Source organism: Vanellus vanellus (genome assembly GCF_965231255.1).
Source record: "Vanellus vanellus genome assembly, chromosome: 25".
Lineage (NCBI taxonomy): Eukaryota > Metazoa > Chordata > Aves > Charadriiformes > Charadriidae > Vanellus > Vanellus vanellus.
In genome coordinates this window covers 3,629,101-3,656,302 of record NC_138930.1, presented here as the reverse complement: position 1 = coordinate 3,656,302, position 27,202 = coordinate 3,629,101, and the positions used below count along the sequence as shown (strand labels likewise).

General features: G+C 44.2%; 1 protein-coding gene across 1 annotated transcript; it reads right to left on the bottom strand.

Annotated features, from left to right (window-relative positions):
- TIMM44 (translocase of inner mitochondrial membrane 44) lies at positions 1-25,252 on the bottom strand (the record flags this gene model as incomplete). Its single annotated transcript, XM_082495361.1, has 13 exons — positions 1-1,666; positions 5,232-5,342; positions 9,062-9,151; positions 11,192-11,242; positions 12,898-13,022; positions 13,374-13,466; positions 15,295-15,380; positions 15,880-16,019; positions 18,522-18,671; positions 21,295-21,375; positions 21,867-22,037; positions 22,521-22,628; positions 25,226-25,252. The coding sequence occupies 13 exons, from the start codon at positions 25,250-25,252 to the stop codon at positions 1,547-1,549; spliced, it is 1,353 nt and encodes a 450-aa protein (XP_082351487.1). The 3' UTR covers positions 1-1,546.
- Between the last annotated feature and the right edge of the window lie 1,950 nt (positions 25,253-27,202).

Below are 27,202 nucleotides of genomic sequence, written 5' to 3'. Positions count from 1 at the left end.
GGGACCACGTCCCACCCACAGCCTGCCCTGAGAGACAGAAATCCCCAGCGTGGCAGCCAGACAGCAGGTCTGGGCTTCTTCTAAGGGGACAGGGCAGACTCTGCTATTGAATTTGCCACACTCATCGCCTCGCACTCTAAGAAAGCTGCTGCAGTTAAATGTCTCACTCAAGGGCTGTGACATAATCCCATTTACCTTCAAAGGAACTGATCCGGACACTCACAAGAAAGGAAGAACTGGCAATTATTCTCTTTAATCATAATGTCAAGGAAGCACTGTCCTGCATCACCCTGTTTTGTGCACAGGCAGAACACAGCAGCAGTTCAGTCCTTTGATTTCCTATCCCACAATCAATTTCCACTCCCCTCCCCGCAACCTCACTTCCCATTAATAGGCAGCTGACGCATTGACCCACACCACAGCTCCCAGACTGAGCCTCCAGCAGAAGCCCAGAACCACGAGGCCATGTAAGCGTGCCAGCAGCTCACCCTCTGACATCTTCCAGTTGCCACCCGGGACCCCCAGGCCAGCTGTGCCCTCCCCGTGAAGCACAAGTCCATCTGGTGAAGAAAGCCACGCTCGTGACGCACTTTACGCAGCAGGTGTGTGAACTGCACCCTCTTTTCTCATCTCACATAATACCTGAGCTACAAGAGGCGATGTTCTGTTACTGCATTTTATTTTCTCATCTGTTGCCAGTCCGTCCATCTCTACTCCCAACCACTGTTGTAGCACTGCCTGCTTCCTCGTAGCCACCTACAGCCTGTCTCCTCCACGCCATCAGATTAACCCAACATAGAAATGCCGTTGCGCGCTCTTTAGCGGTACCGGCTGACACAATGAACAGAACGCCACAAACAATAATGTTCCCCCTGCAAAGCTGCGGATATATAAATATTACCACGGGCAGCAAACTCCACCCTGCAACCAGCCTCAAGAACCTGCCCGATGATGCCAACATCGCCATCCTGACTCCGCTCCACGCCAACAAAGAGTGACGTGGAAAGTCCCGATTGTATTTGGTTTGGTAAAGTGCAAGACACTGCAGCAGCAGAAGGCTTATCGGTGCAAGAGATGTATATTAGCTAAGACCAACATGCCTTAAAAGCATCTCTAAGTTCTTTTCAGGGATGCTTTGAGGATGACAGCAGATGGGAACTAGACCTGACACATCTCCCTCTCCGATACCCACCTCTGTCCATCACTGGAAGCACTGGGAAAACTTACAGGACCCAAACCAGCCTCTTTCAGTCACAATCAAAAAAGAAGCCAACAGCAGCTGTTTGTGTCTTAGACCATTCACGTTGAAATCTACCGTACATCCTTACAGTGCGATACTACACAGCAAAGCGTAAGGCAGATGTGTCAGACTCGTCCAGTTCGTAACAGGGATTGGTATAATGAGGGCACACCGAATAGCCTGTTCTTCTGAGAAGGAACCAGTCTAGCCTCCTTCCCCCAGAGTCCGTCATACAGCAGACTGGTGCGAGTTCAGAGATGGCGCTGCTTCAAGAGAGGTACAGGATGCCCTTGGGTGCAATTCTTCTCAGAGAACCTGCTCAGTGCTCGATGAGGAAATGTCCAATAACCTCCACGCGGCGTAGGGGTTGAGTTCATCCTGGTCTCTGCAGAGCGCCCACACGTACAGCATCCGCAGCACCTTGTCCTGGAAGGAAAATCGTGTCGTTAGAGCATGCGTGATGGTCACAGACCTCCTAGCTCAGCGCTGATGGGGATGTGCCAGAGATTGTTGTTGTGATTTTCCTCTCTGGTTCTAAGCCCAGAAGTCCCAAATAAGGATAGTTTGATAATATTTGAGCTTATTTTTAAATATAAATTTCTGGTTTCAAATTGGTTCGGTTTCCAGGCTGCACTGCTCTCTGTAACCTTCAATCAAATTTAGGCTCTTTCCTGTGGCTATAACTCTGCCTCTCCCACGTCGGCCTGTGAGCTGCATCCCCTCCCAGCAGCTATATCCCTAGCTCTCACACTTCAATTTCAGCAGCCCAAATTATCCCAGAAATTATCATCACCGGGTCTGAGAAGAGATAGAGAGCACAAACCCCCAGCATTTATCAATGAAAATCAGATCACACCAAGCCCAGCCACAGACAGACGCTAATTCTGCAATCAAATCTCTGCTGTGCAAACAGCGCTTTCACCATACAGAGTTACAGACTGAAAAAAAAACAAAAAAAAACTAGAAGCTTTTCCATCCTTGACGCATGTAACGAGAACGCCAGCAGTTTTGTTCATAGTACGTGAATAAGGATGAAAGCCATATCTCAGCACATCCCGAGGCCATCACTCACGCTCTTATGAAAACAACTCCCTGAAGAGTCACTGCAGCTACCTGTGACAAAGTCTCTGCCTCTCCCAGGAGAGGTAACGCTGCCCGTTGCAGACTGGGCTGCCAGGAGCCCAAATCTGGCACAGAGTCACAGATCCATTCTGCAAATCAAAGGTTATTTTGATTTTTATCATTTAACCATTAACCACGGAGAGCATTTCGCTCAGATAAGGAAGTATCACTGAGGGATCAGATTGTGCATTGGCTCAGCTCCCGGATGTATACTTAACTACTACATTTTTTGATCGAATGTGTGAATCTTTATAGGTTATAATTTAGATACACAAATGTGAGCAGGGAGGCTTTCTGTACCAGACCAGTCATTAGAAAACTAATGCTTTAGAAATATCACATATCATAAAGTCATTTTTTTTCCTTGCTCGGTGTTTCAGAAGATTAACTTGCTTCAGCTCTGCTCAGGAGTGTTAAAAGTGATTGAAAACTTGAGTGGTGTACATGTTTGGGATATGTCAGAAGGAAGAGCAGAGGGGACAAGAGAGGAAAAACATCGAAAGTTTCACCTGCTCGAGACAGGCTGCATATTGCCACAGTGATGCTAACAGGTCTTCCCTGAGTGTAAAACACTAAGTATAAGCTCAAGATGAAGTGGGTAACATAACGGACTTAACATTGCCAGCGGAATGTTAATTTGTATGATATATGTGATTTTCAAAGTCCATTTCGTAAACTTGTGTATGAAAGGCAATTTAATCACACACTTCAGCATCAAAGCTCTGCTACATCTGGAAAAGTTTATGTTCTTGAACGTAGGATTTCTAAAGGGATGAATAGCAGATAAGCTTAGAGCCGCTGGTGAGCTCACAGCATGAAGTACCGAACAAGTAGCAAAGCTTTCTTCCTGGAAATGAGACGTGATGAAACATAAAATTTCTGCGTTTCCAAAGCGGAGAGATTTCTGGGTTTCTGATCTGGTGCTTTCATTAATAGGGTACACCTTAATCCTCAGCGTGCAGCGCATGCTGCTGCATACATTCACGGGAAGTGGGACAGCAAAGGTGTGGACTCCCAAATGCAGATTTCTATCACGGCCATGCATGCAAGGCGAAAATTTGTCCTTTAATCCCACAGTCTGCTGTGACAAACAGCATCCCGTCTCACTGTCCTTCAGGACCTAATTTCAAAAAGATTCCCTTGCCTTCGCAGCGTTGCTCGATGGGTTGTCTAAGGCTTCACCTTCCCAGATGGATTTTGTGGTGCTCCATGTGGATTCCCTACGTTATCTGCCACACCACCTGGTCCAGCCCTGGCAGAGGCTGCCCAGTCTCCCCACATCTCACTGGGGTGAGCCTGGTGGCACAGCAGTGCACTTGAACAATTGCAACGAGGTAAAATACTGCAGCAATTACAAGCATATGATTTCTATTTAGAGAGTTTACAATTTGAGGCTCCTTTTCCCTAGAAGGTCATTTGTTCAATACTCCGCAGGAGCAGCTCAGCAGTTAACACCAAATCATAGTTACCAGCCAGCCTGCATCTGACATTTGATTAAAGCTGAAGTTTTGTTTCCAACGGAGAATTTTAATGCATCTCCTTGATTTATTGCTGCTCCAGAGCAATCAGACAGCAAACGGACTTTGATATCCTGTTCAATAATTATCACATCAATATCTATCTTCTAGGAATGCAGTAATTTAATGCAAGAAATCACTATATCAGCTCTTCCTCCCCTGCAGTCGATGTGACAGGTTATAAATCAGCCCAGATGGGCCCCATCATTAAAATTAGTCCCTTTTTTTGTAAACTTATAGCCTGGACTAGAGAATGGTTGCAAAAAGCCGATATTTATTAAATGCATGTATTAATTTTAATGGAAGTCTGCACAGAACTGCCAGCTCCAGGCATCTCACAATGTCCCCCATTACATATCATTAAGCTACTTAAACTTTGCGCAGACACAAATACAAGCCAGAGCTGTCGGGATAGCGAGCCACCGGAGAACAAAGGTATTCCAGAAAAGGCACGGGCTCCTGGAGCCTGCTGTGTCATTAACTCTGGTAACAAGCATGTTCTGCGGTTACATCTGACACGTTCCATTTGGCATCACTCACAACGGAACAGGCAGGCTGGACTCGCAGCGTTAAAAGCTAAACCACAGTGAAGTACAATCCAGAGAGATGCCAGAGATTTGCTGCACAGCAGCCACACCACAAATCACCCTGTGTCAGAGGTTCCCATTATGCTGTACCATATACAGCATTTAATACACCTGGATATGGGAGAGTTTTGTGGAAGGAAAAGCTCGCAGCGCTGTAAGGTATTTTGTACTAGTGTAGTGACGCAGTAGCCAAAAACATTAACTCGGTGATTTTCCCCATCCCCTGCAAATGATTTAACTCCAGCTCCCACCGTGTTTGTCAAACAACTTTGTTCTTACTTTGAAAGGAAATGGGAGGAAAAAAAAAGAACAGGAGCAGGTGGAAGCTGTGCAATGGAGCTTTAATCTACAGCAGGATAAGTTCAGTTCTGTCCCAGAGGGTGCCAAAGGAGCAGAACTCAGAGGCGATAACGGCAGGCAGGGAGCGCGCTGGCCAGGCGCAGCAGCAACTAGAAGGGAAAGCACTGCTGGTGGTCACGGCTCTAGCTCCTCTCCTTACTGTGAATTTAAAGCATCCCTTTCTCTGTCCCTTCTAAGCGTTTGCAGACTCTCCTCATATATGGTAATTCACAATTAATGGGTCGTAACACTTCTAGAGCCTGATGGGAATAAAGAGCCCACACCGAGCTGGAATATTATTCATACCAGTCAATGGGGGATGTGCGGACACCCACCGCTCTCGATGCACAAAGATAAATCCATAACAACCGAGACAACCGGCAGGGGACCCAGGGAAACCGTACACAGCCAACGAGCATTACTTACTGGATCACCTTCCACCACTTCCCCTCTCTGGTTCTTTATAACCATCACGACCTGAGCCTGAAAAGTGATGATTAATACTGGTCCCTGCTCCATCATCTTCCCCATAGCCAGCTGCAAGGAAAGAAAATTCCGTTAAAAAACAGACAATTTCTGCAGATTCATGTGAAAGCATCAAGTATTTAACACAACTGCAATGGCTTGACCGGGCTAACAATCCCACCTTCTCCCCAAGCTGAATCTAGTTATTTTAATCAGGTTATACCCACTTTGTTAATACAGATGCTGTAGACTTTACAGCAAAGCATTTTCCCCCAAAACATTCCCCGTACTTAAAAGCTTCCCCAAAACCATTCTGAAAGTTTTCTTCAGTTTTTCCAAGTCTAAAAATCTGGGAAACATGAACAAGCTCTGTTCTGTTATTTCCAAATTAGAAACCAAAAATAAAAGAAATTTTGCTCTTAAAAAAAAAATGACATTTTCTGAAGAAAATACATCAACTAAAGTTTTTTTCTCTTGCTTTTAAATGAATCTTCTATATAAAGTTGTACTGAACTAGATAAAAAGAACTAAGTAGCAGAAAGACTTCAAGGTGAGAGCCTTTTGTTTGACAGGATTATTGTCTCTATTCTAAGATCACTCCATTAAATATTTGAAGAACTTATTAACTGAAATGCAAAGAGGAATGGAAAATTAAGTTTTGTTTACCCAAAATTGTACTCTTGAAAAATACAACCATCTTTCTGCCGGTACTGTGGGAATGCAGTATGCTACAGAATAATATCTTGCTCTTGAGTAACTCTGGAGTTACTGGCTATGTTACCCCAAAAGGTAATCATCCTACCTCAAACTTAAAGTAGCACGATTATACTCACTTTTATATGAGATACTGTATCAAAAAACATTGCATTTTATCACATAATAAAGAATGCATCACAAAAGACAGATACAAGACTGTGCCATAATTCACAAAGGCGCGTGTATATATATATATTTCTATTTTATTCTCCCCTGAGGAAAATGCAGCACTACCGCAATGCTCCTTTGCTTAACCCGAGGGAATGGGTTCCCGAGCTCGGCAGTAACTCACACCACCCCAGACCACACCGCATTTCTGCAACTGGGCTGACTCAGTCAGCAACGCGTAACGCCTTCCACCCAAGGACCAAAACCCACATCTCACAGCTCTTCGTCAGACCGATTTCCACAACCGACATTTTATATGACACCAATTGGCACTGATAATTTGACAACACAAATTTGCTCGTGGGTTTCAAGGAGGAGGACCGTATCACCGACTAGGCTGCATCCCTTACAGGCACCAAGACTTCCATACTGCTATTGCTTTACTTTTTAGTACTATGATCCCCCAAAAAACTATAACCAACACAGTATTTATATCACTCCTCCCCCGCCCGTTTCACAAGTCACATACTTAAAACTACATTTAGGCAGTCAAATAAATAGTCCTAAGAAACATCAAGGATCCAAAATTACATTAAATTTAAAAGCAGCAGTCGTCTGGTGAAATAGAGAGTGCTTAAGCAAGTACCTGGAACATGACTTCAGATGCTTATGTTTGAAAGACTGATTTTAATTTTAATTCTGCCAAGTTTGCAGCATGTGAATTCCCTTAAATCTTTGAAATGTTTGGCTTTTTTTTTTTTTTTCCAAACTCACTGAACTGTTTTTCTGGATGAGATCACTCAGCATACTCCCATAAATCCCCTCCACGGAAACGCATTTAAAAATTTAAACGCACAACACCCTTTATCCCCCTTTCTTGCAATACAGACAGCATAACAAGAGCTGCACTTGTTTATGTTCCATATCAATCATTTTCCAGCTAAGATGCAATTTTCTTGAGAAATTTCATGCAAAAATACAGGAAATGTCTTTCCAGCCACCACTCAGAATCCGTGCGCAACTCTACGCTAATTAGCACCTACAGAGGAACAAAGTTATTTGGCATACAATGAAATCCAGTCTCCTAGACACGACACAGAAAATCCTCTGATTTAAGTAAGACGCTTAGAAAAAAGCAATCACGTTTATTACTTCCATAGCCTTAATTTTGTTAGACCACATTATTTATTGCTGAAGACAATCAAGAGAATTGCAGATGCCACAGAACTTTCCCCTGCTCATTTGGCACATGCTTGCAGCTAATATCCAGAGTCACCGAAGAGGTAGGAATGGCCTCCTCTGGGCCCAGATGGATAAGATAAAACAAGAAGCCTATCAGACCAAAAGGCCAAACAGTCCTAGGAAGAGGACCAGACGTTAGCTTTTTGTGTTAGGAGATGCCCTGTAGATGATCTTCTTACTCCCTGTGAAGATATGTAGTGATTAATCAAGTCAGTTCCTGCTGTTCCTTTTGTAGGGCTAGACAGGTCAAACTCACTCTTGCCGTAGGGCATTTCCTCACGTGTTTCTGGAGCTCTCCTGCACCCGCTCCACGTTTCTAATGATGTGGGTACAAAAAGAGAGACTCCTGCAAAGGGCAGCAGGTATAGAAAAATCCCTACCCGTAGTCCGCCTTTCCGCAAACCACCAACAGCATCAGATTTTCCTCCCTCAGTTTTCCATGAGGGTTCCTGAATTCTTCCTGACGTCTTGTAGGGGTGTGACCACAAGTAAGCAACATCTGGCCAGCGAATACACCCAACAACATCTGGAACAGCTCTCACTTTCTGAACAGCATCCTTTTATCACCATGCTCCATTGCCATCTCTGCCTGAAAGCTCCTCCACTTCCTTACCTTCGACCAGACCACTGGTGGGCTTAGTCCCCTGTTAAATAGCTCTGTCTTCTCTGTACCTACAGGAACGACCCTGCAGTTGGCTTTACGGTAATTGTCTGAATGGATCCGGCTTATAATTTTATTGAGGATAATACTGCACAGCTGCAGTATATTGGACAATTATACCATAATACTTGGTTCCAACAGAAACACGTACTGAAGGTTGCTGCCTTTGAGGTAGCACCTTTGATGACAAAGGCAAACAGCTGATCTGACTTCAGATTACTTCCACACGTATTTTCAAGCACTCGTGTACAGCTGCCCTGTTCCCCTCCTCCCCTTGGACGTCTCCTTTGAGGCAGCGCTGGTTATGGCATATGAAAGGTCTGACTACAGGTGGCAATTTCTTTGAGATTTGCCATTGCAGGAAAGATCTGAAAGAAAACTCAGGGGCCATTAACAGATGACACTAATGACTTAATTAAATAGAAGTACTACTGTAGACTTACTGCTAAGTAGAACCGTAACACCTCTACCTCCTCAATAAAGGGGAACGCAGAGACCGTTAAGACTGTGCAGACATTTGGCCGCGGTCCCCAACTACCAACACTGCTCCTAAGGAGGCAAGGGCTGCGCTCACAGCCACGACCTCCCCGCTCATCAGTAGCCCTCCAGAACAGCAGTTACATCCCTCTAACAGCCATTCCTGCACGGCACAACCTCGAGTCACAGAAGCACTGAGCATTATCATCCAGAGTAAGCACCAACAAAGCCCTTTTGGAAAGCACTGGGTAGGTGCTATTTGCCTTTATTATTTGCCTTTCTCAATCTAGAAGCTGGTGATTAAGATCAAGGTGCCCTGGCAGAGAGGAGACAAAAGACAACGCCATAATTTAGGCATGATCACACAGTAGTGAACCTGTCCCATGAGCTCTCCCTTCCAGCAGCAGTGATCTGCTCCTCTGTTAGCAGAAATGGCAAATACCAGAGTGGCATGAGACAAAAAAACCCAGCAGTCAGAGCAAAGAAAAAAAACCCTCCTGAGTTTCTAATTCCTCCCCCAAGGTGAAATATAGAAAAGGACACTCACATCAATGTTGTCGATGTCAAGAATCCTGGAGTGGAACTGGAGACCCATGGCTTTGGCTTGCTGGATTGGATGGGCAAGCTGACTGTAAGTCTAAATGAAGCAACAAACTTGTGTTACACATTTGAATTTGTTCTGTCACAAAGAAAAAGGGATTTTCTGCTTAGAGAGAATCATCAAAAGAGATAAGAAAAGTCAGGTTTTTGCAAATATGTTGAACACATATGTCTTGCAAGGTATCAAACAGCTACATCAAACGCCCTGGGCTTCACATAAGCAAATTCTCACTAAAAATCCCACCTCCCCTGGCCATAAAAGGAAACCCATCATTCACAACACAGTATCCAACCCCTACCACCCTGTGATTCTGTATGTACACCGAGTGCACCTCATAGCCAAGGCACTTACGATTCTGATTTGACAGCAGACAAGGAAAAACAGTCTGGGAACCAAGCTATTTTCCTAATACCCAGCCAGACCCTGGAGGCAGACCAGCATTTCCTGGCTCCTTTCAGGCACATGCACATATGCTCCATTATTTATGCACGAAGAACTGTTGTTGGGGATAGTGAATTTCTACTTGTTTCCAGCATTATCACCGTATTCTTGGCAGGTATCAAACAAACAGGAGGCAGTCCCTACCGACCTCCCCACCATGGATCTTCTAACCTTCACGACAAGCATTTCAATGCAAATATCCTACAGAAGTTACTGGCAAAGTCACTAGAGTGAAGTTGGAGTTACAGATGAGGGATTCTGAGCACAGAAGGCAGAGACAGCTCTACGAACCACAAACTATACCTAAGCCAGTGGGCTGACAGCAACCTGCAGCTCGCTTGGTATATCTGCCACTTAAAATTTTGCTTTACTGGTTTGTATTCCAGCACGCTAGTGATCAATATCACACACTTAACACTTGTGGTATGATTCTGTTCAAGAGCCTTTTATCTCCTGGATTCACATTAATAGGACCATAATTTCCTCCCTGGGCTTATTTTATGGATGATCCTTGACTTATGAGCTTATTTTATAACTATAACTAGCTTAGAAGCATTTGCTTTTTTGTCTTATAAACTGCAGTGAATCATGCTACTTCCCTCTAAAGACTGGAGAGGAATTCTACCGTGTCACTTCAAAGGTTGCTTGTACCAATAAAGAACTTACTTTATTTTCAGACTGCTTTAAATATCTTACTCTTACATACTGCTATATTGTTACAAAGACGTTAATCACAACTAATGACAACAAAAAAATTAAATACAAAAAATTGCTTCTTCCAGCATGTGTATTTCCAGCCCTCTGGTGGTGGTGATCGGAAGGAGAACATTCACTTGAAGCAGCTAAATTTTTTAGAAACAGAGGCAGCATGGGTCTGTGTTGCCTACAACACAATTATTTTGGAGCAGAGCGAAGACCAGGACAAACGTCCATCTGCATTGTCAGGAAAGGATTTCCTTTCATGAAGTTAATTGGACAATAATACAATCACTGAATTGCAACCAGTTCATATTCAGTGCTTCAAGAAGCGGATCCAATACTGAAAATCTATCCCAGTACAGAAACAGAACCAGTTTTTGTACAATAAAACAAAATCCAGTTTTCTGCAGTGAGATTATGCAGGCTGCAGATTATCTATGCTGCAATTTCAGAAAAACTTCAGCCTCTCAAGATTATTCGCTGGGATATTGCAGCGGAGGTGTGTTTCTGTAGTAGCTCCAGGGAGAACCTGACTCTGTAAGCAGAAAAGCATCACCTTTTTGGGTCAGCTCAAACATCTCTGCACCTGCTCACCCCATATCTGGGACACAGGCTCCATCCAAATTTTTTGCGCATCCAAATCAAGAAGGGCAGCGCAGAACTGGAGCTAATTAGACTAGTTTGAGTTTCTCTCTGTTTGCTGTCTCTAAACAGCTCTCCTCTCATATCCAGACTATTCCAGAAGTCCAGCATGTACGCTTGACTGCATGAGTGTTACACAGTGTGAACATGTTACCCAGGGAAGCAGCTGGGCAAAGCAGGTAAGCAACGTCACAGATAAAACAGTTGGACAGCTTGGAAGCAAAGAAGGCACAATATATCTACTTACAAGGGAGAATCATAACCTTTTCAGACATTTTTAGTAGCTCTACTTACCGCTTCATAGCACCAATCTTTGAGGATATCAAGCTCTCCAGACATCATAGCCTAAAAGAGAAAAACCAAATAAAATACAAACATTTTAAAACACCTATATCAAAGAGTTGAAATTATCAGCACTTTCAGCAGCAAACGACTTTAAATCCTACACCTTGTGAAACTCTGAAGAAGGACAGGAGCTTCAAAGAGGAGCAGCAATAAGAACTTCTATAAACACACACGTACTGAGTCAGAAGTATAGAAACCTTTCGATAATTAAGATAAAAGCTATCTTGTACCTTCCTGTCCAAAAAGTCAGCAGAATGCACGCTACCCAGAAATCCTGGGAGGTGGGCTCTGACAGAAGCAGGAGTACAAGCCAGCAGCCGATCTACAGTTTTCAAGACTGTGAAAAATTCAGGGCTCAGAACGAACAGAAGAATCATGCTACAACTCACAAAAAGGTTTATCTTTAAACCACGGTGTAATAAACACCTGGAATTCATAACAAGATAGATGCTGGGAATTCAGCAGATTTCAAAATAAAGTTAGTTATACATGACAGGGCGTTTTTCAACATAACGCCTACAAATCATACTCGACTGCATCTGTAACCTGGCTGCCTACCGCATGAAAAAACCTCTCCCGTGAAAAATTCATTCTCCAAGAGTCAAGAGCCCATTTTTTGCAGCTTGCTTTAGTGCCACAGCACCGTTAGGGAATGCAGATTCACTGTCACAGGTCTGTCCTATTTCACTGTCGACATTATGGTTCCCGTCACACATTTGATACACAAGTCAGTCACTGCAAAGACAGCAGTGACAAAACCTAACTCTGCATCAGTTTGGATGTTTATAAGAATCACATTATTTTTTATTCAGCCTATAAGGCTACCTCACGACTAGGAGCATCATAAATAATTCTACATGTGTATTAGATGTATCAATTTGAGACATGATCACTCACTGCACTGTTTTCTAGGATGAGAAAAATAACACTTTGCTCTCTCTTAGCATTTATTTCTCTCTTCAAGCCTCATTTTTTCCAGTCTCATACAAATCTCTCAAAACAATTTCTGCTGTAGTTTTTCAAATCCCCCACTTTCTCTCTGTCTTTTCTGACATACTGTTACAGTGAGGGGAACCATATCCATTTATACTTGAAGTCACATCCTTCATCCCTGCTATCCTCTGTGTGGTTTTATACTTTAGTCTTTAAAAACACTAAGTTCCACATACTGCCTTGACTAAAGCCAGAAATATTTTCACTGTACCATTTGTCACGACCCGGTCTTCTTGCCAAGCACAGATAATTTAGAATCCAGTAGTACATACACACCAAATTCTTTCCCTTATCAATATTTGATCTCGCCATTTACCCAGTACTGTTCATTCACCGACTTCGGTTTGATCCCTCTGATGCTCATATCATTTCTCATGGGAGAAGATGGTTATTTGTTTTCGAGGCAAGAAAAAAATTTGCTAGTCTACTAAATGATGAAATATGGTTTTAACCTCAATTGTTATGTGGGATCCAAGTTCCTTTTCCCAAGGTTATTTCACGTTCTGTGCAAAGCTGGATGCTTGGGAAGCAAATCCTGTCCCAGGTTTTAATTTTAGCATCAGAAAACTAAAAAAAGCTTCCATGTTATAGCAAAGGAAAAAAAAAAAAAAACAACAAAAAAAAAAAACCAAACAAATGCATCATACTCTGCCCCACCTTACCTCCAAGACATTGGGGATTATATCATACTCGCATTGCTTCAAAAACCGATCTTTATCAAACGATGGATCCACTTTGAGTATCTCTGTCAAAACCTCCGACATTTCTGTCTTTGAGAACAATCCACCTAATAAAACAAGTCAGTGAGACTGGTGGCTCGACAACTGTTGCCAAAAAACAAGAGGAAAAACCTTTGGTTATATAGCATAGGGAAGGAACAGTCACCGGGGAATGACTGCAGGCTTTAAGTTAGGCTTGAGATTTATCCTGTACAAGCACTTGTCATCACACTGCACTTCTGATCCAGTAGCAGGTTGCTACACTGCATGATACTGGATAATGATCCATGCAAAATATTATAAAGCTCCAGAATCTGTCCCAAAGGTTAGTACCACACGGAGGACAACAGCACGAACAGTTGCGAGGAACAGAGCTAAAAGGCTAGAGACACACTTTCCCAGAAATGATGAAACATTACCTATTAAGTCAGTGACTTTGTCTGTGACAGCTCTGGAAGCCCGAATGAATGCATTATCACTTTCATCATACTTCATTTTCATTTCAAAGAACCCTGAAAGGAGAAGAGATATAAGCTGCAGTGTCCTTCCACTACACTCCTGAATTAGGAAACAACATGCAATGGGTTGCAGATCAAACCTGCCAGTTCTCTTCTAAACCTCTTTGTTGATTAACAAGTTTCAATTCCAACAGTTACTTTTCTCCTCATTTTCCTGCAATGTTCTTAACTATCAGTAACTGTCACTAGGAGAATGATGGTTTTTCTGACTTCAGCAGCCAGAAACTCTGGACCTTCAATGCAGATTGTCAGGTAGAAACTACACTAGACTTGCTTATACCAGTAACAGTCCTCTAACACCCCATGAGCCAGTCTGCTACAAGGACTAGCAGGATGTGAAAACAACACCAGAAAGTTTAACTGGGGGGGAAGAAATCAAGAATAGACCTTAAATCTTGCCAACTTTTAATAAAACAGCAAGACATCAGTAAGGATGCTGTTTTTAAGCAGCTCTACGTACTTCTCAACCTTGATAAGAAAGCAAGTCAAGCATGTCACAAAACCACAGTAGTCATCGACGGGGGAGAATTGCAAAGCAAAATCTCAAAGGCAGAAATAAGGGCAGGGGGTGAAGCAAAAAAGAAAATTTAAAAAGGCCATTCAAGCAAGCAGGCATTGTTGCAACAAACTAAGGGCTCGACCAACCCATTATCTGTCTCTGGAGACCATCAGATGGACCAGAAGTGCAGAAGGTAGTTGTGGGATAATGGGCCCTGCAGGGAAGCTTCTTCCCATCACGTCAATTAACGATTGGAATCCTGCCCTAAAGCTTACGCTCCTTCCAAAAAACACAGAGTGTTCTTGGTACAGGTGGTACATAAAGGGAGAGCACACACTGTAAAGCTTGGTGCAGCCACATCTGCGATGTTGCCTGAATTGCAAAACCCCAGTCTTGGAAATACGCATAAAATCTAGAGAATGCACAGATGGCACAGGAGTGCAGGATGCAACATGTAGGGAGTTTTAGGAGCTGTGAGCATCTCTCCTTGGAAAGGCTAACAAATGGGATGTAAAAACCCATTCTTGGATACCTCCCAAGGAGCTCCGCTTTAAAAGAAGTTGGGAAGAAACACAATCCAAAGTTAATTTTGTGCTGCGCTTTTACACAGCCTTTTTTTCCTTAACAAGTCATTTACCCTGCAGTACACCGGCAGCAATTATTTTGATTTGTTGAAAGATTCTGGTCTCAGGCTTCTTTTATGCCTTTCAGAAACATTAAGTGTCTAGATAACTATCAAAAGTCATTGCCCACTGCAGTATTTTTAGATTCTGCAATAAAAACAGAAAGGAGGCAAAGTCCCACACATTCCAGCGTTCTAAGCAGATGACAACAGAAACCATCTCACTGAAGACAAGATTTTTTTCCTCGTTATAAGCTCAAGGTCAAGAAGAAGAGATCTGCCTGCCCCTTCCCTGGTGACATGCATGCATGCCCTGGCCTCTTCCCAGCAACAGAGTGGATCTGACTAGCAAAAAAAAATAATAATAATAATAATAAAAAAAAAAAAAAAACAGAATTCAATTCTCTTTAAGCAATGTCGAAAGCAGGTTTTGGTACCTACAGCGAGCAGGGACTGATCAAAAACAATGCCTGACTGGGGGAAGGGTCTGAACACAGATGGAGCAGCTTGGAAAAGCTGCAATGTTGTCAACTACGCCTACCTCCCATTCACACCACCTCACAGCAACAGCTACAACAAAAAAGAAATGGCTATGATTTGCATTATGTTGAGACTAGTTGCACAGATGGCATCAGATCCAACACAGCAAGAATCAGAGCAGGGAAAATAATGTGCTACTCCTTTGTCTTTGGAACACTTACTATTGAAGACCACATTGTTGTCCTTGAAATCTTTCCACTGCTGATACCATTTCGAGTCTTTGTGCAGCACCATACCCATGGCCTCCCTAGAAAGCACAGAAGACATAGGTACTCGTGAACAAGTAACTTGCAACCGCGCGAGAATAAAATGGAAGACATCCTGACGAATGTCACCGCAGCATGCAGCATCGCTGAGGCAGATACACCACGCAAATGATACACGACTTAGCGGAGCGAGGCAGCAGAGGCAAAGGAGCTCTCAGACTCAGTCCCACCAAAGGTAATTCAATAGCAAGATGTTAGAACTGAGAAAACACAACACACACGCAAGTCAAAATTTCAGGTCAGAACATTATGGACCCACTTTATCATTTTCAGTGCCCAGTTGCACCATCGGAAGATTCAGTATCATCAACTTATGGTGGAAATTTGCTCTCGGACCTACCTGCTCTGCTACGTCATGCCTCACCCCACAGCCTCACTTCAGCACTTGGATTTTAACCATCCCTGACCTGTAGTTAAGTTTTAAAGTTTTTATCAAATTATACACAGAGATATTCACCCTAAATTACATCCAATACGTACTCATTAGCTTCAAATATTCGCTCCTCTTTAATCCTCTCGCCTGAGAATTCTGTTCTTTTTCGTAGTCGCTCCGGACGTTTGTAAGGACCAGTCTGCCCTAAAACACTTTCATCTATTTCCTTCTTAACGGTTTCTACTCCCTGAAAGGAAAATACCCCTATTAGGTTGATTTACTGTTCCCCCCGCCTTTCCCAGAAACTGAAAATTGCTTCTGCTGAAGAGAAAAAAAAAAAAAAAGAAAAAAAAGAAAAAAAGATAAGAGACCACGGGTTATTCGGTTATTCTCCTCTCCCTTATTCAGCAAATGCTGCTTTGCTGATGTCTATTGAAAAACACACCAGTACAAAGGCTTTCTGCTTAAGAAGTTAACAGTCTTAGGACAGCAAATGGATGGCTGTATTGAATCAACCTGAAGAAAACAGAACAATATAGTAGAAGCTATGGACACAGCTAAACCTTACAGCTGATAAGGGGTAACCTCTACAGAGTTTAAATGGGAATAAATCAAGCCAGAGGAAGGACAGCATATCAGCCCCCAACAGCAGCCAGCAGCTGCTGATAGAATGACAAGCCCCAGGTAAAAGGAAGAATGATTCCTAGTAGCCGAAAACGGGAAAAGACAGACTTCAGGACACCAACAACTAACTGTAAAGCCACCTGAAAGGTCAATAAAATCCAAGTTCTAGGCCCAAGCTTAAATAAACAGAAGTATTGCTGTCCCCAAAACAAAAAGGGGCCTCACTTTTTATAGACTTCTACACGCCTTCTAGCTGAGAAAATAGCTTCAAAGCAAACTGGTTTTTGCCAGGGAAGAGATGTGAAAAAAACTCACAATAGTGCAGCTGATACTAAAGGAGAGAGAGGAGATATTCTCCCTCTTGGGTGAGCCTACATCAAGAAAAACGGCCTGATAAAACTGGCCTGATACACATCTCACCAGTGAACAGCTACATCTTTAGTTCAGGGTCTGCCAAGAGGAAGCTGCATCCTACCACAACCACTGTTGGGAATTTTTATCATACACTTCAATAGGAACTGGGACTAAATGGCGTTTTTAGTGTTTCTCCTTCACCTTGGCTGCTCTACTTTCACTGCTGAACTTTTAAGCAGCTTTCTCTAATGACTGTACCTACAAACGATCTGCTGCACAATAAGTACGCTTTCCTATTACAACTAGACACCTGCAGGCAGAAAAAGATTTTATATACACTTTATATACAGCTACTTCCCAATCCGCATTTTTATTGAGGACATATCAGTTATGTAGCCCAATGCACCATGGAGCTTTACAGAGGCTGCTATTTTTCAACTTTATTTTATGCAGAAATTTTCTGGAGAACACACAAAGTGTCCAACACAGCTTAAGCCCTCCTCCCCTACTGAAAGTCAACATGACTCCTTCCTTAAGAAAGTTACAACAGTGCTCAGGGCCAAGACAGAATGGACACCAGAGATCTGATAGGAAGCAGACACTGGAGTTTAAGTGACTTTATGCATCAAGGATAAGCAATATGCATCAAGGATAAGCAAATAAAAAGCTCAGTCTGTTCCTACTGACTATAAAAGACCATCTGAGGGACCTGGCAGAGAAGAGAACAAGACGCAAGTCCCTGTGGATACCATCAAGCTCTAGATCATACAAATAAAATATCTCCTAAATATTGAAGCAATGGGGATCTCAAAATGAGACTAATACTACAATTTCTAACACAGCATAAACGTGCTTTTCTGAAGCAGCAGACTGAATATTCTAAATTCTACATACATACTGAAAGTACAGCAAAGCTACAAGAACTGCTCGCAGCCTATAAAAGCTCTGCAGATCAGTTAAATCTGACAATGAATCAAAAGGTTTATCTGTTTACAGAGAAAACAAATCTTTAAGCCTCAAAAAATTTACTTTAAGGTCCCACAAAATCATTTGCTGCCTATAAGGTCTGGCCTAGCAGCGTGTTACATGGAAGGAACAAACAGTTCTTAGATTAGAAAGCTGCTGGGGTAAGAGAACAGGTTTCATTACAGACACAGACGAAAAAAAAAAAAAATTAGCATATAATGTGACCTGCAGCTATGGCTATAAGTGACCTGTAGCAGATGATGTCTTATTAGAAACACAGAAAGAGGGGAACGGACACGACTGACACTCCATCTGGCCCAGTATCTCCTCTCACAAGGGCTAAAGCAAACCCTTCAGAGGAAGCATGAGAAACCAGTCAAGGGGAAGACTTCTTTTTAGGCTAATTACCAGTTGACTGGGTGACACCAAAATATATGAGCGCTTACTACTTTCTAGAAAAGGAGAGCTTTAAGCAAACCAGTTTGTTCCCACAAGTACCACTAGGACCTGTCTACAGAAGACATTTGCTACCCTACTCCACAAGCACAGCAACCAATTTTTCCAGTAACAAACTTCAGCAGAAGCTCAGCTACTTGAGACTTACACTTTTCTAGAGTTGCTGAGTGAATGTTAAACCTGCAAAACGCATCTCCTGAATTTATCAGCTCATTCCAATGGCTCACAAGGTCCTGCTATAATAGTTTTGCATTTAATTTTATACTCAGCACAAATTTGCGCGTAACTTCCATGTTAATGAGCTGTGCCCGCAAGCGCTGGGTCCTACAGAGGCATAGGACTTATGTACCTGAGAAATAGCTTTGAAGGCTGCCGTCTTGCCTAATTTCTCCCCTCCTTTTGTCACTGACTCCGCAGACTGCTTTGCTGTTTTTGCTGCTTCTTCCACACCTTCCTTTATCTTTCGGCCGATATCACTCTTACTTACTTCATCCAAACTCTGCAACAAAACAAAACAGGAAAGAAAAGGTCATTTCAGGTGAAACAGGTGAGAATTTATCTTGAGTAACTCCTCTTTTTGAATGCTAAAGACCTCCTAATGCACACACGACAAGACTAATCAAACCTAAGATGAACACACAGTTACAAGTCACAGCAGAGACTTACCGGGACACTGTGAGTTGGCATTGCAGCATTAGCCAACACCTCTGCGCAGAATAACAAATTTGGCTATTCATGGGACCATATACATTTGTAGTATCTGCTACCCACAGATTTAAAAAAAATAGTTGTTTTTTTTTCTTGACATCAAAGAGAAAGACTAATGATGCCAGAGCTAAAATACCCCAGCCCTTTCCTTTGAAACAATCAGGTAATTCTTGCTTTTTAAGAGAAGTGGTTGAGATAGCTCTTCACTATGCAACTCTTCCTACAGAATTAGAAACACGTTTCTCAACCCAACATCCTCATATACATCACTTTGGCTGTTTACAGAGCCGGGATCTTGTATGCAAGAAGCTAAAAGGACTCTGCCCATAGCTGGACACCCTTTCATTCTGCACCGGCACACATTAGATCCTTGAGGATCTCGGAAATCTCACTGGCAGCAGGCAACTAATCCTGGATAGGTCACAAGCCACAACCTCAGAGGAAGAGAAAGGACAGGATAACAGTACCAAACACTTTTCCCTGGTTTTCAGTGAGATTTGGTTAATAAAGATGCTTACAGCACCCTCAACAGTACTCAAAAGATACTGGGTACGTCCACATCAGCAAAGAGCATTACATTCAGCTCATAACTGCACTCAGAGTTAAGCTGCTACACCAAGGCACATTTAGACAGAATGTGAGTGAAAGAGCACACAGCAGAGAGCGGGGACCGGGTCCACAAAAACTTTGTATCGCACCGAGTTTAAGTCCAGTGTCTGGCTGGCTGTTCCTCAGCGGCAATCCTGCACGTGACTGCAGGCGTTGGGAACAATCACACAAGCTTTGATCTTAAACCACTTCTGAAAACAGCCAAGTTCACTTTGCTCTGAAGCACCCTAGCTATGAACATGAAGTCCACGTGCTTCAACTAACAGACAAGGAAAAGCCTCCCAAAGTACCTCTCAGCTGTAACTTACTGCAGAAAATCCTGTGCTCCCTTTAAAAGAAAGAGCAGTAAGTTTTCAGTCACTGCTGGTTTAACTACTCTAATCAGCAGGAGGGAAAAACAAGACTCGGGTGCCTGGGAGTAACTGTCAGGGTGGCAGACAACGCAACGACAGCCCTTCTCCAACTCTTCTTGCTCAGTGCCACCTCCTGGGTACCGACAGGTCTACAGCAGAAGGAAAGCTAACGATTAACCCAGCAGCACATCTTTGAGCCAGCTGATTTGTGGGCACTTTCGCCACAAAGGACTGAGTAGGACCAACATTGTCCTCTCCCGGATCTGCTCTCTCCTCCTCGTGGCAGCCCTGGAGACTCAGAGCAGTGGGTGCAGGCTGAGCACACGGGAATCATTGGGTTACCGAACAGCAGGCCCTGTCCTGTGAGACATCCCCTGGCTCCCCTGGAAGCAAAGTGAGGGAGATGCTGAACGGATGGGGACTCCTTGACTTCACAGCGGTGCCCATGCTGAGAAGGGGGCAGAAAAGAGAGAATAAGGAATAAAAGGGTTTGCGGCCCGCTGAGGACTGCCCAAACAGCCTGGTTTTGCACCAGCCGAATTCACAGATACTGTAACGCTGCAGATCAGCTTCTACAGGTGCCACATGCACCTGGTTTATTCCATATCTAACATACTGTCAGGAAGACTCCTCAGAAATTTACTCCAGAGATAAAAGTCAAAGCATACTAAACACTCAAATACATCTGCTGCCCGGATAAACTCGGACAAGAAATGAAGTAAATGATCACAAACTGCAGTGCTTAGTCCCAGCCTAAAAAATAACTTGAATTCAATTGCTTAAAAGTAGATCTACATGGACACAGTGATCTTTAAAGTTTGAGCCTAGAATGGAAGACAATCATACCTGCTAAGCATGAACGACGCCTGCTCCTCCAGGCATTCTGTTATTCCCAAGACACACAGAGCCACGGGGTCACTTACAGCATGCTGACTTAGAGGAGAGCACCTCAGCTATAGCACCAGCACTTCTACACACAACACCTGGAGCCTCTGATGTTGCAAGTTTTTTTCAACATGCAGTAAGAAGCCCGAAGCCTCATCACATTAGCAAAAAGCGTCAGTGTGAAGAGCATCACATCTCCTAAACAACTTTCCAGGGTGATCTTCCAGCATTGCTCTAACTGCCCTCCAGCGGAAGAACCACCTTAGGCTTTTTTTACTGCTACACAATGTAGAACCATAAGGACCATCTCCAGTCTCCAAACTGGAGAGGAATCATGGGACAGTGCCTGTCCTTTGACCATACACTAATTGAATAAATCTATCACACACTATTGCTGCAATTTTGTTAATGACTCCAGCCTTAAAGATTCAGAATAGTGATCACCTTTGGAATAGCCACCACCTTTCCACAAGAAAAAAGAAAGAGTGATAATTTGATTGCACGCAAAACACATAACCTTAGAGCAAAACTGCCTCAGGGAAAGGTTCTTCCACAGCTGCATTTTACCTCTTTAACTGTACCAGTTATTTCTTCAAGTTTCTTTTTAATCACTTCTGAGGTCTTCACTGTTTCAGACTCAATGGTTTTCTGTGGAATAAAACACACTGCATTTAACTATGAGGACAGAAAATACTCAGAAACCATTTAGCACATAGCACACCCCATTAACACTGTCATTGAGGGCAAAAAGAGCTACATCTTAGGGAGTACATTACTTGACTAACCAGCATCAGCATTTCATTTTTTCAAGTAATGCTGTTTATAGTTCTTCAAAGAATGCAGAAGAAGTATTTAAATACTGCCAATGTTGAGTTTAATGCCTCATTATTTTATCTGCTTGTTATTTGGAAAATCCAGTGAAGGGTCTGCTGGAAAGATTTTCCACTAAAAAAAATCCCAAACCACCCTAAGGCATCCATTTACCAGCCTGTATTTCCAGTCAAGCAGAACTTCCCATAAAAAGAGGCGTACTGAACTAAACAGTTCATTTGCAGAAAGATTCAGATTTACAGTCAGAACAGTAACAGCTCAGTGACGGGGCAATGAAAACATCAAAGGAATTGACGAGGAAGACTCACATATTTCCTTCTTGCTTCTCGAAGCGCATCAGATTCTTCAAGCTTCTTAGCTTCATCTCGGAATTTTTTAATACTTTCTTTCATCTCCTTGTTTTTCGCTAATTCCTGCTTGATGTTCTCCACAAAACCAGATATAAAACCCTTTCTTCCTCCAGAAGAGTAGCATCTAGACTAAAGAAAATCATCACATGTTTTAGAACGCAAAGAGACATTAAATTAAACAAGTACCAAAGCCAGCAGGTAGATTTACTTAAGCCAAGCATGGGGTCACTTCTAATGTATTGAATGTTGTGGAAAACATAGAGTTACCTTGAAAAAGCAGCAGCTTACCCCCAAAACAGCCAGATGTCCAACACATTTCTAATGCCCTTTCAAGTACATCTATATAGCTATTTAAAAAGATGCTTCTCCAGAGGAAGCTTAACTCCAGTTCAGGTTTAAACAATTTGATAGATGAAATCAGCAGAGCCCCAACTCCTGAACTCTGTCACTTGGACTCAGCTACTACGAAACTCCGAGCTCATCATACTAAAAAATGGAAACTTTCAACCTAGAACAGGTGCTTTTCAGAAACATATCCCCATCTTGCAGGTCAGTACTCTGACGGGAAACCACTTTCAGCGTGAAATACAAAAATTTCAGCCGTTAACCAACCTGGTGGACCTCTAACACAGGCCTGCTCATTCTATACACTGTACCGCTGTGGACTGCGGGAACGGGGTATCTTCTGGATATAAGCCATATGCCGCTGATGAGACATTTCTGCGATGAAAACATAAGATCAGGTTAGCGCACAATACAGGACAACAGCAGTCTTAATAAGCCAAGGGAAAAAGGAAAGAATACTGCAAATAGACAATATTCACTGGTCTGCCAGGAACACATGCCAAGCACTGACAAGAAACGCTGTGGGCTGGTTTGATAAGAGTCATCCATAAAAGCTCTGTTATGTGTTTGAGCCGCACTCCATCCACTTACAAGTTCATTTTGATAAAACCAAAGTTGCAGTCCAAAAGGGGGCAATACGCTTTTCACAATTACTTGAGAAAACGTACGTGCTTCACAGAACCGTGATTTTATGAAAACAGTGACGCAAAGTAAATCCATCCTTGAATTGAAACATTTGTTTTATATTGAAGCATAATGTAATGTAATGTATTATAGAAATTTATTGTTTCTTTCTAGGAAAACAGGCTTTAAATATAACTTTCTCCCAGCTGTGGAGGAAACCCAGAACCCCTCTGTGTATAAGCTTTGTGCCACCTGAAGTCAGAGACAAACACCTTTTGCCTCAAGTCATAGAACAGAAAAGACACAGTAGAAGTCCACACACAGAACGATCGCTGAGAAATTCTGCTGCACCTTCCCGAGATCACAAATTGCAAATTGTTGCATCATGTGGCTAATCCTTCAGTCCATTGTCCTGTACTGAAAACAGACTATACAGAGTTTGTAGACTCTTGTCTTTACTCCCTTAAAATGGTCTTTCAGCACTGGCCTAGCTCCTCTTTCCCACATTCCAGAAAAATCTATTCAGCCTATCCTTGGCCTCCAGACAGGCAAAAGCTGCACCTTTTACCTCAAACTAACCTCCAAGTTCTTTCTCTGCAAGACCATCTCTCAAACTGCTCACCCTAAGAAATAAAATAAATTAAAAAAAAACAAAACAAACCATGGACAAATCAAATGGGCTTTGCCATTAAAAGACTTTGGAAAACTATTTGTAAGCTGAGAATATTTAATTCTGCGTCCAAGCTAACACCACCACATCCACCTCTTTACCAGGCTCCTAGATGCTGAAAAAGTTTTGTGAAGAGCCGCACTGTCCGGTCCTGTGGCTTCAGTGACAGCACTGCCAAACACCACGAGCTAAATCCTGGCTTTCCACCTGCGACATAGTAACAGGGTAGTTGCCTCACATGTCTTCCTGGCCCAAAGACATGCGTTACATTAACTCACTGGTTTCTACACTCCTGTTAAGTCACATCTCTTCAATTCAGCTCCCTCGTATTTATTGCCTCTGTAGTTATACCTAAGCTCCACTAGCTTAAAGTACCCAGTTTAAATCAAGGAAGGAAACGCTTTCCATCTTCAAACCTTGCTGCCCAAGTCACCACTTGAGCCAGGTTTTGAAGCAAGCAAGAACAAACTAGATATTATATGCATAACTCAAACAGCTACATTAACTATAAGAACGGCATTAAAACCTGGGGCAGTCTGCCTGCTGGATTTAACTGATTGCAGTTCTTGACGGAAAAGCACGTTTCTGCCACGCTGCTAAGCAGAAATGCTTAATCCCATGTTTAGCTTTGGGCACAAAACATGATCGACCCCCTTCAAAGCCTGTGGCGCTACAAAGTGGCTTTTCAAGCCAGAACCTTTACATTCAATTCACACACATCCATTCACCTGCTCAACCCCAGGGAAAAACGTTTAAATTTCAGCCTTGCAAGAGGCCACCAGCGGAGCAGCTCAGCATCGCAGAGGGCTCTGTGAAGACTCCCTGGAAGCGCCGAGACCGATCCGGGATAAGCTGACCCGGACTGTCCCTCACTGAGCTCGATGGCGGTGCAAGTGGGGACACTGAAGTGGGGAGAGGAGCCGGGGCCCGGTTCGCCCAGTTCCCCTTGTCCCCAGGCGCCATCACTCCGGCCTGACAGCCCTCAGGGTAGGGCCAGAGCTGGGCCAGTCCCAGTGTGGTGTCCCAACCTCAGCAGCCACAGTACCCCAGAGGCTCTGGTATCTCAGCCGTCCCGGTACCCCAGAGACTCTTGTACCCCAGCGGCCCCGGTACCGCAGAGGCTCTGATACCCCGGCCATCCCGGTACCCCAGAGGCTGCGGTACCTCAGCCATCCCCATACCCCAGAGGCCCCAGTACATCGGCCGTCCTGGTACCCTAGAGGCTCCGGTACCTCAGCGGCCCCAGTGCTCCAGAGGTTCCAGTACCGCAGCGGCCTCGGTCCCTCAGCCGCCCCGGCGCCCCGGAGGACCCGGTCCCTCAGCAGCTCCGGTCCCTCGGCCGTCCCGGTACCTCAACCGCCCCGGTGGGGCCCAGCAAAGGGTGGGAGGGGAGGAGAGAGCCAACACCCGCCCGCACCGAGCTCTCTCCGTGCCGGCCCGGCACCCCCAAAGCGCTCAGCCCCGGCGCTCCCCCTCACGGCACCCCCACCTCCGGCCGGGCCGGGCCGGGCCGCGCCTCACGGTGCGGCGGCCGCGGCCCGGTGTCGTCTCCCGCCGCCTCTGCAGCCCACGGAACGGGCCCGGCCCGACCCGACCCGACCCGACCCTCGGCGAAGGCAGCGGCTCCCCCGACCGCCGCCCCGCACGCACTCACGCACGCACTCACTCACTCACTCACCCGGCAGCCGCCGGCCCCCGCCGCCATCTTCCCAGCCCGGCGTGTGACCTTCGGGCGGCGCTGCGCCGTGACGTCACTGCCGCGCGCCAGCCACGTGGCCGGAGAGATGGCGGGAGCCAACAAGGCGCAAAAAGACAAAAAAAAAAAAAAAAAAACAAACAAAAAAACCCACGAGGTTTTATCCGGAACTCGAAAGCGCCGGTGCAAAGCAGGTGCTGGGGGAGAACGCAGCACGCCGGGAAGGTTGAGGGGGGTTATTGCTCTGTTCCAGCAGCGCCAGGCTGAGGGCTGACAGCGCGGATCACAGCGGGTCGCCCTCGGTGCGGTAAGATTTCAGTCACTGCTGATGTAATTAATCAAGAGGAGGGGAAAAAACAAAACTCGGGTGCCAGGGAGGTGATAACCCCACCGAGCAGGGCCAGCCCAACAGCACCGTGCCCACCCAGCTCCCCACAAGGAAACTCCAACAAGGCTTTAACTAATGTTTTTTATTGTGAAGCAAAGCGCAGCAGAATTGGGGTTTTGTTTTGGTCTTGGTTTTTTTTTTTTTTCTCTCTAAAGTACAAAATACCAAGTGAAGTATCTGCTCCTCCTGTTCCTCCAGCGCAGCAGCATCCCCCCTCCCACTCCCACCACCAGGGCTTTCGTGAACGCACAGCACTCAAACATCGCCCCATTTCCTGCACTACCAAGGCTGGTTTGAGATTTCTATGCTGCCCTTCCATCCGCAGGGCTGCGCCGAAGGACACTTCATTAATCAACTGTAATATAAAAAAAAAAAAAGGCGAACTACCAATTTAATTCACTGGTTTCATTGCAGAAGAACAGGGGCTGTTGGAAAGGGCAGGAACCTCTAATGAGGTTTTTTTGGTCAAAAAAGCAAAGGCAAAACTAGCAAGGGGGTGGTGTGAATCACACAGAAGGCGTTTGTGAGAGCACATCGTCAGAAAGCTTATGGGGAGAAGGCTGTAAGGGAGAAAGGGTTAAGAGACTGAGATCAAGTTAGGACTTTTTTTTCCCCACTCTACATTCCAACCATTTTTTTTTTAGAGCTATTTCAACCTCACACGTTGGATTTCTGACACCACTCTGGCCCTCGCAGCACAATCCAACAGTACCATAAAGCAGAGCACAGACACCATCAGGCGACCCTCCATCAGACACAAGCGGGAGAAGCTTTAGCTTAATGATTACAGTTGATCACACTTGGAACAGCTTTCTGATGGGATAGAGTTTGGATGACAGCTTTGTGCAGTCATTTGAGAGCAGTGGTCCTCACTCTTCACTTACTCAGTGTCACGGAGGTGACACTGATACACTGAGGTCATCGAGAGGCAATCGATACCACCACCTCCGAGCCAGCAGGGTCCTGCTGGTGGAATGAAGCCCACCATGAGAATGTCTTCTCACTTCCCACTACCATTAAGAAGAATTTAATTTTGGAGGCCACACAGCTCCCAAACTGAGGTAAGGGCAAGAAATCCCATCTTCGGCATAAAGCTTCAGCTCTCCTGCCGCAAGAATTCCCACTCAAAAATAATCACTTCCAATTTGCACTACTAAAAGTGTATTTATTGCAGGAGAAGGTGAAATATCCCACCTTCTGCCTCCCACCCCTGACCAGATACACCTGTATGCATGGACCCCCACTGAAATGCTCCACATTAGCAAAAGAAAAAAAAAAAAAGTGAGGTTTTTAAATCCATTTTGAGTTCAGGCCTTCAGAATGGCACTGACACAGCTGAAGGTGGAGGATATTTTATTTATTATTTTTTTTTTTTAAAATCAGCATTGCCACTGGAGAAAAATTAAGCTATCAGCCTTTTGCTAAGAGTGGTCAGCGATTAGGTGTGAATACAGGAAAGGGAAGTTCCCCCGCACCCTGGAGACATTCAACAGCTAATGCGAATGCACAAATGCATCGTTTTAAAGACCCGATTCATACCATCATAAACTGACAACCAAGAGGAACATTCT